This window comes from Phalaenopsis equestris, unplaced genomic scaffold (assembly GCF_001263595.1).
Source record: "Phalaenopsis equestris unplaced genomic scaffold, ASM126359v1 Scaffold000224, whole genome shotgun sequence".
Classification (NCBI taxonomy): domain Eukaryota; kingdom Viridiplantae; phylum Streptophyta; class Magnoliopsida; order Asparagales; family Orchidaceae; genus Phalaenopsis; species Phalaenopsis equestris.
Genome location: NW_018164666.1, coordinates 4046899 through 4062640, shown reverse-complemented (window position 1 = coordinate 4062640; position 15742 = coordinate 4046899). Strand labels below are relative to the sequence as shown.

Sequence of the window (15742 nt, the reverse complement as noted above, 5' to 3'; positions counted from 1 at the left end):
CGACTTAAAAGTATCTCCTTCAACTATTATATCGTGATAATATCTCATATGTTATTTTCACATTGCAATTTGAATCAATTGTTATTCCTATGATTTATGATCAAGTTGTATCAACTATTATTTCTCCATATATCCTACTTTGTTTTTCATTTAATAGTGCATTGTAGGTTGCGCATGCACTGAGAGTCAACAGGTGAATCGTAGAGTCCACGATTTATTATGTTAAAATTCTCTTTGGCACAACTCACCTCTAATTTTATATGATGTTAGGTATGCTTAATTTTCGTTTAAAATATAGATATTTAATGTTTTTTTAAAATAAATAAAAAGATAGTTAAAAAAAACTCTATTGCACAAAATATTGAAATTCCTTGAATGTTTTCATTAGTTAATTATTCACATCCAAAAAAAAATTGTATTTGTTGAATCTAAATTTGTGTGGGAGAACCCCCCTAACAAAAAGTGTGCGAAAGAAAAGAAAATGTCAGAGAAAGCACAACAATGAATAGTAAAATCTCGAAACCTTTCTTGATAAAATAAGCCTCTATTTATAGGAAAGAGGATCGTAAGATTACATTATGTACCCCAAGTAAAGTAGGTACAATATGGGGTATTTTTGTCAGTAAATAATTATATGGTTGAGAGTCTGAGATGACATTCGGCTGGATATTTGATCCTGAGCAGCTATGCGCAGAGAGTCTAAGAGAATGATCGGTTGAGTGGTGATTGTGTCTTCCGCATGACTATCTCGCTCGCCCCGGGTCAGTCGGCCAATTGCGGTTAGATGAGCTGTGGCTCACTAGTCGTTCAACTCGAGTCTTAAAGGTTTTGTGCCTAGCTTTGCCTGATAGATTCGCCGCCTTGGCCGGATCCCTTTATCTCGTAAGGTCTTGAGTGGATCTTATTGTTGCCTATGTGAGGTATTCAACGAAACTAGCTGCCAGGATGATCTATTCCTCTCTCTCAGTAGATCTCGCCATCACGTAGCGAGGAACCATTTCCAAAGCTCGAGTCTATTGCGAGCTTGGAGACGCGGTTTCTCATGCTCAACGCTAAATAGTCGGTTGGTTGCTTACCTCGAAAGAAAGCTCTTTTATTTCGGTCGTTCGTTCCCTTTGAGATTCGTGCCGACATTCCTGATTTTAGTTATCTTAGTTTTCATGCTTCTTGATAACAACAACTACAATAATGACATGAAAATTTATTAAATAATTGTCAGCATTAAAATAGTGAATTGATTGAACATTTAACTTCCCTTGGGCTTCTGTGCCTCATGTGCTCTATAAATGTGCGTGAACTAAGTCTTGTGTCATTTCTCGTTAGTTTCCCTTTTTATAGTTGAGGAGTGTTATGGATGACGGTTCGAACCAGATGATTGTGGATCCTCAGAGGCTGGCGAAGGCGGGTTTCAGGTGTATTCGTCCATAAAGAGGCAAAAAGTGGTGACAAAGGTAAAAAAGGGCATGAGTCGAGCCTAATTTGGTCAGCGTAGTCGACTCATCTGATGACAATGAAGATCAGTTGCTGAGGAGGCATTGCAAAGATGTTTTGGAGTCTAATCTGGTCTCGAATGTTGAGGGTTAGCTGATCTTTTAGGTCAAAGCGGGCAAAAAGGAGCAGAAAGGAGCGGTTGCTTAGATCCTTCCTCAGCCGCTGCCACAGGAAAGGGGGGCACCACGATGCAAGAGGGAGAGAGAGACTTTAAGACTGTCTCTTCCCTTGAAAGATTCATATACAAATTGCCCAGGTCGAAGGATCGCTAGGACGACGGGCGTCGAAAGATGTTGTGGAATCTTCTTCTGTCGCGGTGGTTGGTCCACAAATCGTAAATGTTGGGCTTCTGTCGTTGTCGACCCCGACAGTTCATTAGCTGTCTGACCCCTCGCCCGTGAGGTGACCGGTCGAGTGACGATTATGCCTTCCTAAGTGCATGTCGGTCGGTTGAGGCGCTCTACCGCATGACGATCTCACTCGCCCCGGGTCGATAGACCAATTGTAGTCGGTTGAGCCTTGGCTCATTTGCCATTCAACTATAGTTTTACAGGGCCCGTGTCTCGCATACTTGGTAGATTCATTGTCTCGACTGGATGTCCCTATCTGGCAAGGTCTTGGGTAGATATTGTAGCTGCCTTTTTAGACGAGACTCACCACCAAGAAAAATCTACATCTCACTCTTGGTGGTTCTCGCCACTACCGAGCGGGAAATCATATTCAGAGCTTGGGCCTATCCCGGGCTAAGAGATGCGGTTTCTCATGCTCGACCTTGAATCGTCGGTTGGTTGCTTATCTCGAAGGGAAGCTCTTTTATTTCTATCATTCATTCCCTATAACATTCATGCCGACATTTATGATTTATATAATCTATCTCCCCCCTTCCTCCTACCCATACGCACTTTAGCTTCTCAAGATCCCTTAGATTCATCTTCCAATTGGAATTTCGAAATTCTAGACTTACGTCGAAAAAGAGAAAAAAAAGACTTTGCAAGATTTTAAGATATCATATTTTTTAGTATGATTGGATTTGTCTTATCAAGTTCTTTAATTTAATTATAAATTTATTAAAATTGAGGCTCAAAAATATTGAATTTTAATTTAAAATATTTTTTTGCTCATGATAATAATAAAAATATCATGACACGTCAATGAAGTCACATCCAACCAAACAAACAAACTAAAAGATAAATATTTTCTCATGTCAAAAATAGAAATATTATGCACGTATACGTCTTAATAATACTTAATTGAATTGTTAAGTCCTTGACGACGGAGTTTTAAATTCCGAAAAGGATGACGAGGGAAAGGACAACGCAAGGGTTATCAGAAAATAAAAAGATTTTTATCTGTAAATTAAAATCGTTTGTTTTTAAATCTATTTCAGAATATTAAAAATTAATAATGCTTCATACATGTCTATCTCGAAATATATTAAATAATATTCAGACTTATTTTGAATAAAGATATAAACAAAACATATAGAATATTGTATATTTCATCTGATCATATCGATCTCGAGAAAATTCCATGAGTCACACTAGAAGAATTCTAAAGGTCTGTATCTGAAGAATAGAAAGATAGGCGTCAAGCATTATTCCATTCGCTCGGTGCATGGGAGGACCGAATGAAAGTGTATCTGAATGAAAAACATACTGTACACCTGATCCAGGGGATAGCCAACCCCCTCAACCAAATTTTGGTATCTCTTGTAGAGAGTATCGATGGTCTTTTCTTAAAACAAATTTTTCAGCCTTTTATGAAGACCTCTTGTTTGAAAGATAACTACCTGTTAGATTACGGTGATACAGCTTCTGCCAGATGGTTTATATTCATTCTAAGGATAAAAAAATCTCTACGGAGGGTTCCCTCAAGAAGGCCGCCCAACAAACTTTCAGCAAAGATGACAGAATGATTTTCAGACGACCAAATGTTAGTATCGACGAATCATTAATACCTCGACCTAAACAGTTATACATGCAAAATAGTGCTAACGACGATTGTCAATTTCAAAGCATCCCAGAGTCAGTTACAAATATTAAAAGGTGTAAACGTTCATTGATCACTTGTAACATTTTTATTTAAATAAGAACAAATATGTAACTTACGAGACAATCCCTATAACTTATAAATAGGGGGCTAGAGTCATTTCTTCAAGGAAGTAGAAGAGCGAATATTGAATCTATTCCAAGAAAAACTCGTGATATTGTGTACTTACTTCTTTTCATCGTAAATTTATCATGCATGCTTCTTGACCAAGAAATTTTCTTACCAAAGAAAATAACCTTTTGCTTTGTCGTCGGTGCACGTTACAAAGTCAGCATATGTTTTCAAAAGAAAATTGGATAAAATTTTAATTTTTGTATTTACAAAACAAAACATTGGCAAAATGTCCATTTGGCGAACCCGACAAAAAAAAGAGCATAGAAATAGAAGATGAAACAATCATGATGTTAAGGTATTTGACTCTAACAAGTAGAAATATATTGGTATTACAAATAGAAAATATCAAACTATTTCATCCTATGCTAAAAAAATTGAACTATTGATATTTAAGATGTTAAGGTTTCAAATTAAATTTTATGTGTTTAGGGACCTCTAATCATGATTTTAGGGCAATAATTCAGGTGGATAGAGTTGAAGGCATGCCACATCATTAATCTCCTCCATCTATAAATATGGGTTTAATGAGCCAGCTTAGCACGAGCCACCTCGACTTGAGCTTGAGTTTGATTAATCAATAAAATTCCAGCTTAATCCTAAGGCTTTGAATCAGCCACGAACTAATTCATTTATTATGAAAAAAAAAACTAAAATAAAATTTAATTCAAATAAGTATTGTAATAAAATGACAAAAAATTGTACAATTTGGCTCAAATTATTAAAAACAAACATTTAAAATAAAAAAGTGAAATATAATTTTAACTATTTTTAGTAACATATACATAACCTATTAAATTTAAGATATTTTAAGTGCACTTAATATTAAATTTTTTTTAAAAAACCAGCTCATGAGCTAACAAGTCAAGGTTGACTCAAGCTTCACTTGTTAGCCCAACGGAGTTCAAATCAAAAGCCACTCATGAGGCCGAGATCAAGCTGACTCATGTGTCGACTTAACTCAATTACATTCTTATCTATCTTGATGTATTCACACAAAAGTGTTTTTTTTTCGATGTCTTGATAATATCAAGTTTTTTTTTTAAGATTCCATATATTAATTATCTCATGTGGTCATTCTCAATCATGATCGTTCATTATCAATCAAATAATTATTCAATGGAGCGAGTTTGCAATATAATAGGTCCTAAACACATTCACAATATGAATGTCGTAAGTTATTTTCAAATGTTGAAAATATTTCCTTTGCTTCATTCTTTATGAACGTATAATTCCAACTTTTGGACAACTTTCTAACAAACAATGAATGATGTGTGCCAAATTCCAGCCAAGTTTCTCCATGAAGACGTGCTGCTCCTAACCTCTTGTAATTTTCAACCATAACAGTACAAAACTGTTTAATCAACTAAAAATCATTACAAGAATTCAAACAAAGTGAAGAAGGATTTCTTTATAGAGATGTACTTTTTCACAATTAATACTTCTTGTTCTATATAAGGAGAGAGAGAGAGGGGGAAGAAATATCACATGATTTTCATTTATGTACATATCTTACACCTAAAATTTATATGGAAAAAAATACTGGCATGAATCTCGAGTAGATCTAATGGCACGTACATAACAAGTTATGTCATAGAAGGGCATAGCAATAGAAGAATCGGGGACCCATGGATTCGATCAGAAGCACCAAAACCAATCTTTATCGAGGCATCCAAGCGGCTTAAACCTAAATTGTTCGATCGGTCGTCAAGTACAAGGGATTCCAGGACATCCCTAATATTGTACCTATGTACCTAAGGGGAAAAGCTAACCCTCAAGTCTTAGATTTTCCTCAGAGGTATTCAACAGCCTTCCCGAACACCAACAAGGGTCAAGAAGACGAATCAACCATCCTTCGACCCCTCTTCGCTTGAGGGAGGTTTTCTATAAAATTATTGTGATTTACCATTCGCCCGAAAGCCTAGCTCCGCCTAGCTAACATTAGTTCCATGTCAGAGATTGAGGGTCGGCGACGATAGTTGGTAAACTGATCAGCTCAACTCAGTCGACCTCCCCGCCCTTTTGTTGATAAGAGTCTCGTTGACTAGCAACATGAAGCCCACTTGACCGGTATTATTAATAAATATAGCTTAGCCTACCAATAATGCCTTTTAGAGGGTTCGCCGGACCCACATATATAAAATATATGTAATAACATGCACAACCCCATTAAAGTAAGGGTGTAATTGTAACTCAACATATCTTACCTCATTTCTCTATAAATAAAGAGTCGTTCCATGAATAAAGAGTTACACATTTTCTCTAAATTAATGTTCATTTCCTTATGTTTCTCTCTCTGATGTCTTATATTATATTCTTTCCATGTGATTTGAGGGCAACATAGGATCCAACATCCAATAACATTCATATTCTTAATATTTCATCAAAATCATTATGATTGTGACATGGTCGTGTTGATATATAAATACATAGAAATTAATGTTACATTCAGCGACATCACAAATTTAAACAGCACACTGAAAAAAACTGTTTGTCATATCACAGAAACAGTCTGTTATTAATAAACAAGATAGGCCAAAACAATTGAGATATTTCGCACACAAGCTAACAAAATAAGACAGATTGCTGAAGTTAAAGGCAGTTTAAATGTCTTTCAAGGGTTGGTAATAGCCTTTCTAGCTTACCAAATCTGGAGCAGCAATACTGCCACTAACTATGGTTAGGCAATTTAGGATATATAAGTGCAATTACAAAACTTTAAGCAAACTGTAGGATTTGCTTTAAGATTCGAGCCCATCCTCTCCAATCCAAGTTATTATTGGCTTTAAGAGTGAACAAAATTTTCTTTTTTTTGATTCTAAAGAAAAAGGTTAAAAGTTAAATTTATTTATTTATTCCTATTTATTCTTTAAATTTCCTTATTGGTTTTATACAACAATCTCACTGCATCAGCTATATTAAATTTCATGCCAACTAATTGATACACACATTTATTATATTTTACTTAAAAAAAAAAGAGTTTTGGTGATCCAAATTGCTAGGGTTGGACAACTAATACATAATTACATTATTTAACAACTTAGAAATAATTATATTAAAAGCATTGTGATTAATCCGATGCCCATTAAGACCACAAAGTTTCCAAGATTAATCCTCTTTAATAAATGGCATCAAGCAAATAATCCCATTTGTTTAGCTTATTCTACCACACATAATATGCGGCAACTGTTGGGCAATTTAACTAATGCATTCACGTTAAATAAAATATTTGGTTACTTTTGGGGAAAAATTTGCCTACGTAAGACGTACTGCGTACGTCTGCAACCTACAAATATGTTACAAGAAGGGTATTGGGGGGTTATAACCGCATTATACCTCCTGTAACCTCCATGTAACCTGTTGTAACTTACAAATATATGAAAACAGAAGTGTGAAACTTATTAGAAGGTACATGTAAGTTACAGGGAGGTTACATGAGGTATAACACGGTTATTATCTCCCAATAACCTCATTGTAATATATTTGTAGGTTACAGACGTACGCAACTCTGCATATGTCTTACGTACACAAATTTTTTCCAGGCGTCTGGCGTCGCACTCTACTTATTTACAAATCAAATATCAACATTTTAATATTACAATCACGATAAATATACACATAGAAGAACATATATTTTACTTCAGAAAAAATAAATATCAGAATATAAGAATTAAATGTTATATGAATAAATAACAAAAATTTGATATTAAATAATATATTATATATAAAACCTTTTTATGTTTGTAAATCCCATTGAGGAAACCAATTTAATTACTTGTGCCATGCTAGGAAGTAGGTTTTGCTTGGCAAAGCAAATATGTTAATTCGGTGAAAAAAAAAAAATAAACATTTGTTTCTCATAATATACACGCCCAAAAGTATAATTTAACTTAATGGTTCAACGGTAAAAAACTTGTCTCACCATACTTTGTCTAAATACCCTCATAGAAAGACATGTTATCCTTAGTTTATGGAACAATATTTTTGTTTTATTGAAAAATGCAGAATTTTATAATCACATTAAAGTGTCATGGTTAATAAATTTTTCATTTCCCTGAGCTTAAACTAAAGATATCCTTTAAGAATATTGATGGTTTTTTTTTTCTTTGATAAAATTTGAGTAAGATAATTGATGTGTGCTAGAAGATTCGCAGCGGTAGAGTAATGTGTTATTATCTTATTATTGCATGAGAATTCAACACACACTCAAGATGAAAGAAACATACAGTGAAAACACCAGAAGTATTTGGAAAACCTTTAAATTGGGAAAAAATCACGAGATTTGAGTCAACTGAAAAGATCCACTATAAACTGAAGATTACAAGTATAATTCTTTATTCCACAGGAGTGAAAGAGTTACAAAATCTTTTGAGCTACAAAATTGGTGCATGGATAAACTTGTTGTAAGAAGTGAATGACAATTGATGCTGATTGGAAACTGTCGAGGAGTGATGGTCGACAGCGATCGACAATTGATGGACTACAGAGGTCGGCGATGGGTGGCGATGGGTGCCTCCTTCTCTAAGCTTCACGCTCTCTTTCAAGCTTCAAGCTTCTCTTATGAGAGGGGAGGGCTTCTATTTATAGAGTTCCACATACAATTAATGCAGAAACTTGAATCAATTTGATCAGACGGTCAAGTAAGGTTCTCTCGATCAAACGACTTTTGATGAATATTTAAGTGTTTTAAAGATGTCGAAACTGAGCGATCTTGGACTCGTTGGATTCGTACTGTCTTGTCGAGACACACAATTTGATTATAAGGTTATTAAAACCGTGCAAACTATATATATCCGCTGCATTTATAAGAATATAAGTCTATTACATGGCCATAAAATTAAAAGCTACAAGCTAGTTTTGTTAGTTCTCTCCTCCATGCTTTGTAAGTTCTCTCCTCTGCTCAAGCATTCGCACTTCATACACAAACCGAAAAAAAAATTATTTTGGTGGGCTGGCTGGTCCCACGCTCAGGCCATTGGGCATTGGGAATGGCAGGGTTAGGGGGGCAAAAGTGACGTTCGCGTAAAATTCAGCTTTTTTTTTTTTATTTAATGTTAATAACTGTTTTTTCAAATTTTTTTTTTAATTATTAAAATTCTTGCCACTTTTTTTTTTTTTTTAAAGAATGAGAAAGACGAAGACCGTGAGATGAAAGCTAGAGTCCGAAGGACAAGTAAATTAATGTAAATTTCGATTTATTATTATTATTATTATTTTATTATTATTATTATTTTAATGAATTGAATTAATTCTCAGCCATAAGTATTAGTGATTTTTTAGTCTATAAATAGGCAAAATAGATGATGATGGAGGTGAAGTCCCCATGCCTAACAAGTGATCCGAGATTTCTCAGAAGAAGAAAGTCATTCCTGACTTGTGTAGTTGACAATCAATGAGATCATATTTCTTGTTGCGGCGCAAAAGAAAGTCGTCTCTATCTTGTGTTATAGGCGACTAACAGGATCCTCTTTCATATTGTGGTGCAAAAGAAAGTCGTTCTCGTCCTATGTAACAGACGACCAACATAATCTTCTTTCTTGAAGAAAGTGCAAAGGTAAGTCATCCTTGACCTGCTTAGTAGATAAACAACAAAATCTTCTTTTGTGTTGTGCTACAGGAGAAAGTCGTCTTGTCCATTGTAGCAGGTGAGCAACGACATTTTTAGAGTTCCAGTACAAGTCAAAGTCGTCCCTGTCCTGCATAGTGAGCAACGATATCTTCTTTCATATTCTGGTGAATGAGAGTCATCCCCGTCTTGTGTAGTAGGCGAGGAATGAGATCTTTTGTGTTGCGGTGCAGAAGAAAGTAGTCATTGTCCTGCGTAGAGGGTGACCAACGTGATCCTCTTTTATGTTGCAGTGTAGAAGAAATTTGTTTTCGTTCTGTGTAGCAGACAACCAACATGATATTCTTTCTTGAAGGTGTAGAGAAAAGTCATTCATGACTTGCACAGCAGACGAGCAACGATAACTTATGCATTGCACTATAGGAGAAAATCGTCCCGTCTTGCAAAACAGACAAGCAACAAAATCTTCTTTCGCATTCCAGTGCTGGAGAAAATCGTCCTCGTCCTGTGCAACAAACAAGCAATGAGCTCTTCTTTTGCGTTCTAGTGCAGAAGAAAGTCATTCTCGTTATGCGTAAAAGACGAGAAATGGGGTATTCTTTTGCAATGCGACCCAGAAGAAAGTGATCTTTGTCCTGCATAGGAGGCAATCAACATGATTTTCTTTCTTGAAGAAAGTGCAGAAGAAAGTCGTCCCCCACCTAAGTAGTAGACGATCAACAAGAACTTCTTTCGCATCTCTGAGATGAAGAAAGTTACCACTTCCCTGCCTAGCAGTTGACTCAGGATCTTCTTGTTTATTGCTGTTATGCATTCCTATGGAGATGAAGAAACACTAGATTTTTCCCGCCATGCTTTGAGGTGGAGATTTTCATCCTTGTGTGGTGATGATATCTGGAGACTCTTTGAAGATCAGCAAAAGTATTGGAATTTTGGGGAGGCAATGCCGACTCCACTAAAAAACGAGCTGATCTGTTATAGCCCTTGTACAAGTATATGTTGAACTTTGTAGCCTTTCAATTGTTTTATGTGACATTTGTACATAATGATGATGTGTCTGTCTACACATTTTTTCTCTGGTGCGATGCAATAAAAATGTGGATGTTGCTTTTGTCTTTTTATTTGAGTTAAGAGTTGCCTCTTCTAGGATTCTTTTGCCCCACTTCTGTGGTGTTGTCACTCGACTTTTGAGTTGCATATTGGTGCAGGCCTCTTCTGACGCTTATGCCTTCTGAGGTTATTTAGCTTTTCAAATATGCGGGAGTCTACAATCAAAGCTAGTATATGCATTTATATAAAAAAAAATGTGTACTGTTTGCGGCCAGTGCTTTCTAAGGTTGTGCTCACTTAGGCATGTATTTTTTAAGGCTCGTGCTTTCATAGGCTTACGCCTTCTAGGAGCTTGAAATGCATCGGTGTCTTCTAGTGCTTGTAGCATTCTGAGCTTTTTGATGTACCTGTGCCTCCTAAGGCTTGTAGTCTTTTAAGGTCTTTAATGTACATGTGCTGCTTGAGGTTTGTATCCTTCAAAGGTATTTGATGTATCTGTGTTTTCAAAGGCTTGTACCCTCTTGAGATCTTTGATGTATCCGTGTCTTCTGAAGATTATAACCTTCTAAGATCTTTGATGTGTTTGCGTCTTCTGAGGTATGATAGCTTCCCATCGAGTTTGGATCTTGGGCTCAACTTGCAGAGGTACTGTATCTTCCCATCGAGACATGCCTCTTGGGGCAAGACTTCTGGGGGTATGATTGAAAGGAGAATCTATTAAGAATGTAAGACATGTCCTGAGTTATATAGCCGAAAATGCTCAACGACATTAACCCGTAATGAACAAAATCATATGAAATCCATCGATGACGGTTGAACTATCCTAGATTGTTGATTGAAGCTTTTGCTCAACAATCGTAATTTGTTATGAAAGATGTCGAAGAAAATCCACTAAGGATTTTTGACCTATCTGAGACTGTTAGTCAAATCTTTTGCTTGAAGACTGTAGCATGTGACAGAAGAGGTCGAATCGATTCCCCCTGGAATAAATTAAGTCTAGAATGTGGTGTCATAAATGCAATGTGTTTCTTGAGACTGAGGCGTATGTTGCAATGAACAATATGCTTCTTAAAAATATGGTTGCAATCATACTCAAGAATATTGCCAGACAATTTGTCGGTTGCTGCTTTTGAATTTGTTGTTCCTCCCGTAAGTGTTTTCCACACGAGCTTGTAAAACAACCCATGATAATGTACCAAAACTTGAAGGGATCAACTTCCTGATTCAATTGAAGAGGAACTCTAATACAGTGAAGAGGCGTTAATTGTGACTGAGATTGCCCCCAATCTAGAAGCTATTTTCAAAAGCTAGTAGTCTGAACGAAATATGGGATGATTGACCTACCACAATTGTGCTCGAGATGTTAACATGAACATGTTTTGAGACTATAGTGAAGGTTGCCACCCAACCTAGAAGTTGTGAAAAACTATGTTCAAATATGATGTGAGAAGACAACACACTACAATCATGCCTAGGATGTTGAAGTGAACGACCTTTTAAAATTGTAGTGAATGTTGCCCCACACATCGAACAATGCTCCAGATATGATCTTCAAGGTGCAAAAAAAGTTCATTCTTCAGTTAAATGATGTATATCATTGAGACATGAAGTAGGGGATCCGCATCTCAGAATTGAAATGGCAAAAGGTGCTTCATTTCTCACAGACGGAACTAATGCACCCTAGAAGATTCTTGGCGATAGAGTAATGTATTATTGTTTTAATGATGCACGAGAATTCAACATACACTTAGATGAAAGAAACAATAAGTAGAATCAAGAAGTTTTTATGTGAAAAACCCTTAAAAAAGGAAAAAACCACGAAATCTGACCCAGCTGAAGAGATCCAATATAAACTGGAGATTACAAGTACGATCCCTTGTCTCACAAGTGGGAAAAGGTTGCACAATCTTTCAAACTACAAAGTCGGTGAACGAATGAACTTGTTGTAAGAAGTGAGTGGCAGTCAATGCTGATTGGAAACAACCAATAAGTGATGGTTGGCGACTGTTGACAACTGGTGGTTGACGGAGGTCGACAGCTAGCGACAACTGGTTGTTGGCGACAAAGTGACATTGGACTTCATCTCCTTGAAACTTCGAGCTCTCTCCTATGAGAGTGACAAGACTCTAATTATAGAGTTCTAGGTATAACTAAAACATAAACATGAATCACTTCGATTAGACAGTCCAGAAAGATTCCCTCGATTTAATGGCGTTTGATGAACATTTGAGGGTCTTAAAAATGTCAAAGTTGAGCAATCTTGAGCTCGTTTGATTCGTCTTGTTAAGAAACACAATTTGTTTGTAAGCTCGTCAAATTTGACATCCATTTGACATTCCAAATGAGCTAATAAACCTCCCAAAAGTGATTTAGTGGTTTGATCTGTGCTCGATTTGATTCAGATTGGATCAATGTTCATATCATTGGGTCTGTCTGGTCTAGCTAGTCAATTTGACTATAAGTTTGCTGAAATCAGAACTTTGAATGACTCATAATCGAAGTTTGCCTAAAGATATTTGTTATGCATCGAGATTCATGCTAGACATTGAAAATTTATTGATGGCGTATCAATATACCTTATCTAAACAAAAACTTCAACTTTTACATACATAACAACCAAGTCCTAGATATTTATGTGTCTAACATTTAAACTTCAATTATTGCATGTATGCACTCTTACTTGAAAATGTGTATTGTATTTCACTTTCACTTTTTAGTTGATATACTGATATTTTTGATGTGATATTAAAGAGAGGTATGAATATAAAAAGTAAAGTTTAGGTGTTGACATGTAAATACATAGGACTTGGGTGGTTTGCATGCAAATGTACTAAAGGAGAAACCTTTACCATCAAACAGTTTCATGTACCTTCAAAGAGTGCTTAGTAATGGAAGTTTAATTTTCTTTTTTATCCATATATCAACTATGTTTTAACTTGCTGATCGAAAATTTCAGCAGAAAACAACAATCACCAATTACAACATCAACACGCCGCCAAATCTTTTTTTTTTCCAAAAATAGAAAACTGTTTGCCAAATAAAATCAGAAACGGAAATTGAACTACTTAGCACCCAACTCTTATGCAATTAACTCTCTCACATCCGAACTCTCTTTTTTACAAAATCAGCATAATACAGCTACTGCACAATCCTGCAGCAAAGCACAAGCTCTTTTCTTTTGCAGAGAGCTGCTTTCACGAAGAAGAATGACCCTCAAAGGACAGAACAAAAATTTTCCTATCAGTTTAGGTGAAGAAAAATTTTAATCATTATTTAAATTAGCATAATAGTGATAAGCATTAAACAAAATCGCAAAAGAAAAAAAAACCTTCATCTTCATCATTGTTGCGAATGTGATCAAATCAAAAAGCATCAAACCAAATTTCGGGAAAAAAGATAAAAAAGGAAAAGAAAAAGGGAGTGATTGCCCAACTTGGAATTTGCTGTTCCTCCTTACAATAGTTCAATTAATCCATTTCCATCCCAAAGTTTAATAACATTTATAACCACCACACGGCTCCTCATCGCCATATTCGAGAGATCAAGATCTAGATTGAAAAAATTAAGAATGAGGGGATAGAAAAATCCCTTTTTTGATAGGAGCTGAGCTGGGAAGTAGAATTCCACAGATTATATGATGATAAAAGTGGCAAAGAGCAAAAACCAAATGCCAAAGAAGAGTGTCAACACACCTTTGAATCGACGCCCAGCATCCTTTCAATCAATTCAATTCACTGGGAAGCTCGTGCTCATGGATGAGACGAGTTGGAAGTACATAAAGAAGAAGACTGTAATGGCGGGGGCTGAAGTTGGGTGATGAAGGGATGCTGCAGAAGTTGGGGAGCTGTAAGGCGACGTGCCGGCTCTTTCTGCAGGCAGCAAGATATGAAGCTCCTGAACTCCTTCGAGGCCGTCGGTGGAGCCTCCGGTGGATTTGAGTAGCAGATAGCACACATAAGACTTGCCCAATCGCCCTGCCGCCCTAAATTCTCCCCGAAAGGAAACCTCCCTAAATAGAACTCCAATATGCTTAATCCAAAACTCCATATATCTCCGGCATAACCATCATAAATCCCATGATTCAGATCGGTGTTGATCCTCTCGGGACTCATGTACGCGATCGTCCCCACAGAAGAATTACAGGGATCCATGGTCTGCGCGAGGATCCGGCTCACCCCAAAGTCAGCAATCTTGACCTGGCGCGCGGCGTTGATTAGTAGATTCGAGGGTTTGATGTCGCGGTGGACGATCTTTTGGCGATGGAGGTAAGCGAGGCCGGTCAGGATCTGGCGGGCGAACTCGGCTAGAAAGCGTTCGGATGAGATCTTTTTGCCTTCGAGCGATCCGCCATCCATGAACTCGAGAAGGATCTGGATCTCGCCGGCGTGATCGTACATGCCGTGGCACCGGACCACGAAGGGGTTATCAGCCGTCCGAAGGATCTCGATCTCGCGGCAGATCTGGCGGCGGACGGCGTCTTCGTGGTTTCCGTAGATGACTTTGAGGGCGAAGGTTCGGCCAGTGGTTCGGTGGCGGACCATATAGACGGTGCCGCCGCTCTCGCTGCCGATGCCGCGGGTGGGGTGGGAGGGGGTGGGGGTGGGAAGGGATTGACCGATGGTGGAAGGAGGAGTCGGCATGGAGGTGGAGGAAGGAGGGGGAAGGGGGAGGGGAACGGCGAGAGAAGGGTCGCGTTGGGGCATGGGGAGGGTGAGGTCGGGACGGCGGCGAGGGCGAGTGGCCGGGGGCGGCGCCGGCGGAACGCTAGGTTTCATGGAGAGGGAGAGGAAGTCGTTGTGCAAATCAACAAGAAGGCATGGTCCGATCAGCGGGATGCCGACGCTTCGGTGGACTGCGGGAAGTTTCTGGTTGATGATGACTCCTGCGAAGGGAAAGGAAAGGGGAAAAAGAGGTGAGAAGTAAGCGAGCAGGGGGTAATGATGGAGGAAGAGGAGAATAGTTTAATGGTGTAAGAATAAAAAATATGGGGTCCGCGATATGATAGGAGGAAGACAACTTTTGCAGAGGAGGGGGGAGGAGAATGGAGAAAACTTGTCAATTTTCGTGTCAAGGCAATGTAGGCTCTTCTCCTCTCGCAGGAATTTTACAAGGGATTTAAAATGGTTTTTTTTTTTAGAGGAATATGAATATGATTTTTCTATGTGCTTAGCAATAAAATATAAACTATGTAGTTTGAATTCTAAATTTTGAAGAAATATTGCTCTCATATTATGTATGATTGTTGTCTAGCATTGTTGTTGGGTGTTGAAAATTCATGTCGGTAAAATGATATTTTAACGTGTTAGTACTGCACAAAAATTCAACAAATACAAATAAATAAAAATAGTAAAAATGGACATCATAATTTTTATATGGAGAACCCATTTAAGAAAAAAATCATGGTTGTAGCCTAATCAAACTAATTAATTAATTTAATTGTATGTACATAAGTTCGTTTTTCTCATGAACTAAAAA

General features: G+C 37.3%; 1 protein-coding gene across 1 annotated transcript; it reads right to left on the bottom strand.

The window, feature by feature from the left end:
• Positions 1-13672: 13672 nt before the first annotated feature.
• LOC110023547 (mitogen-activated protein kinase kinase 5-like) lies at positions 13673-15351 on the bottom strand. Its single transcript, XM_020723024.1, has one exon. It carries the CDS (start codon positions 15040-15042, stop codon positions 14017-14019), a length of 1026 nt encoding a protein of 341 aa, XP_020578683.1. The 5' UTR covers positions 15043-15351; the 3' UTR covers positions 13673-14016.
• Positions 15352-15742: the final 391 nt, after the last annotated feature.

Bases quoted from the DNA above. Each gene is read 5' to 3' on its own strand.
- LOC110023547 (XM_020723024.1), bottom strand. From the start codon at position 15,042: ATGAAACCTAGCGTTCCGCCGGCGCCGCCCCCGGCCACTCGCCCTCGC.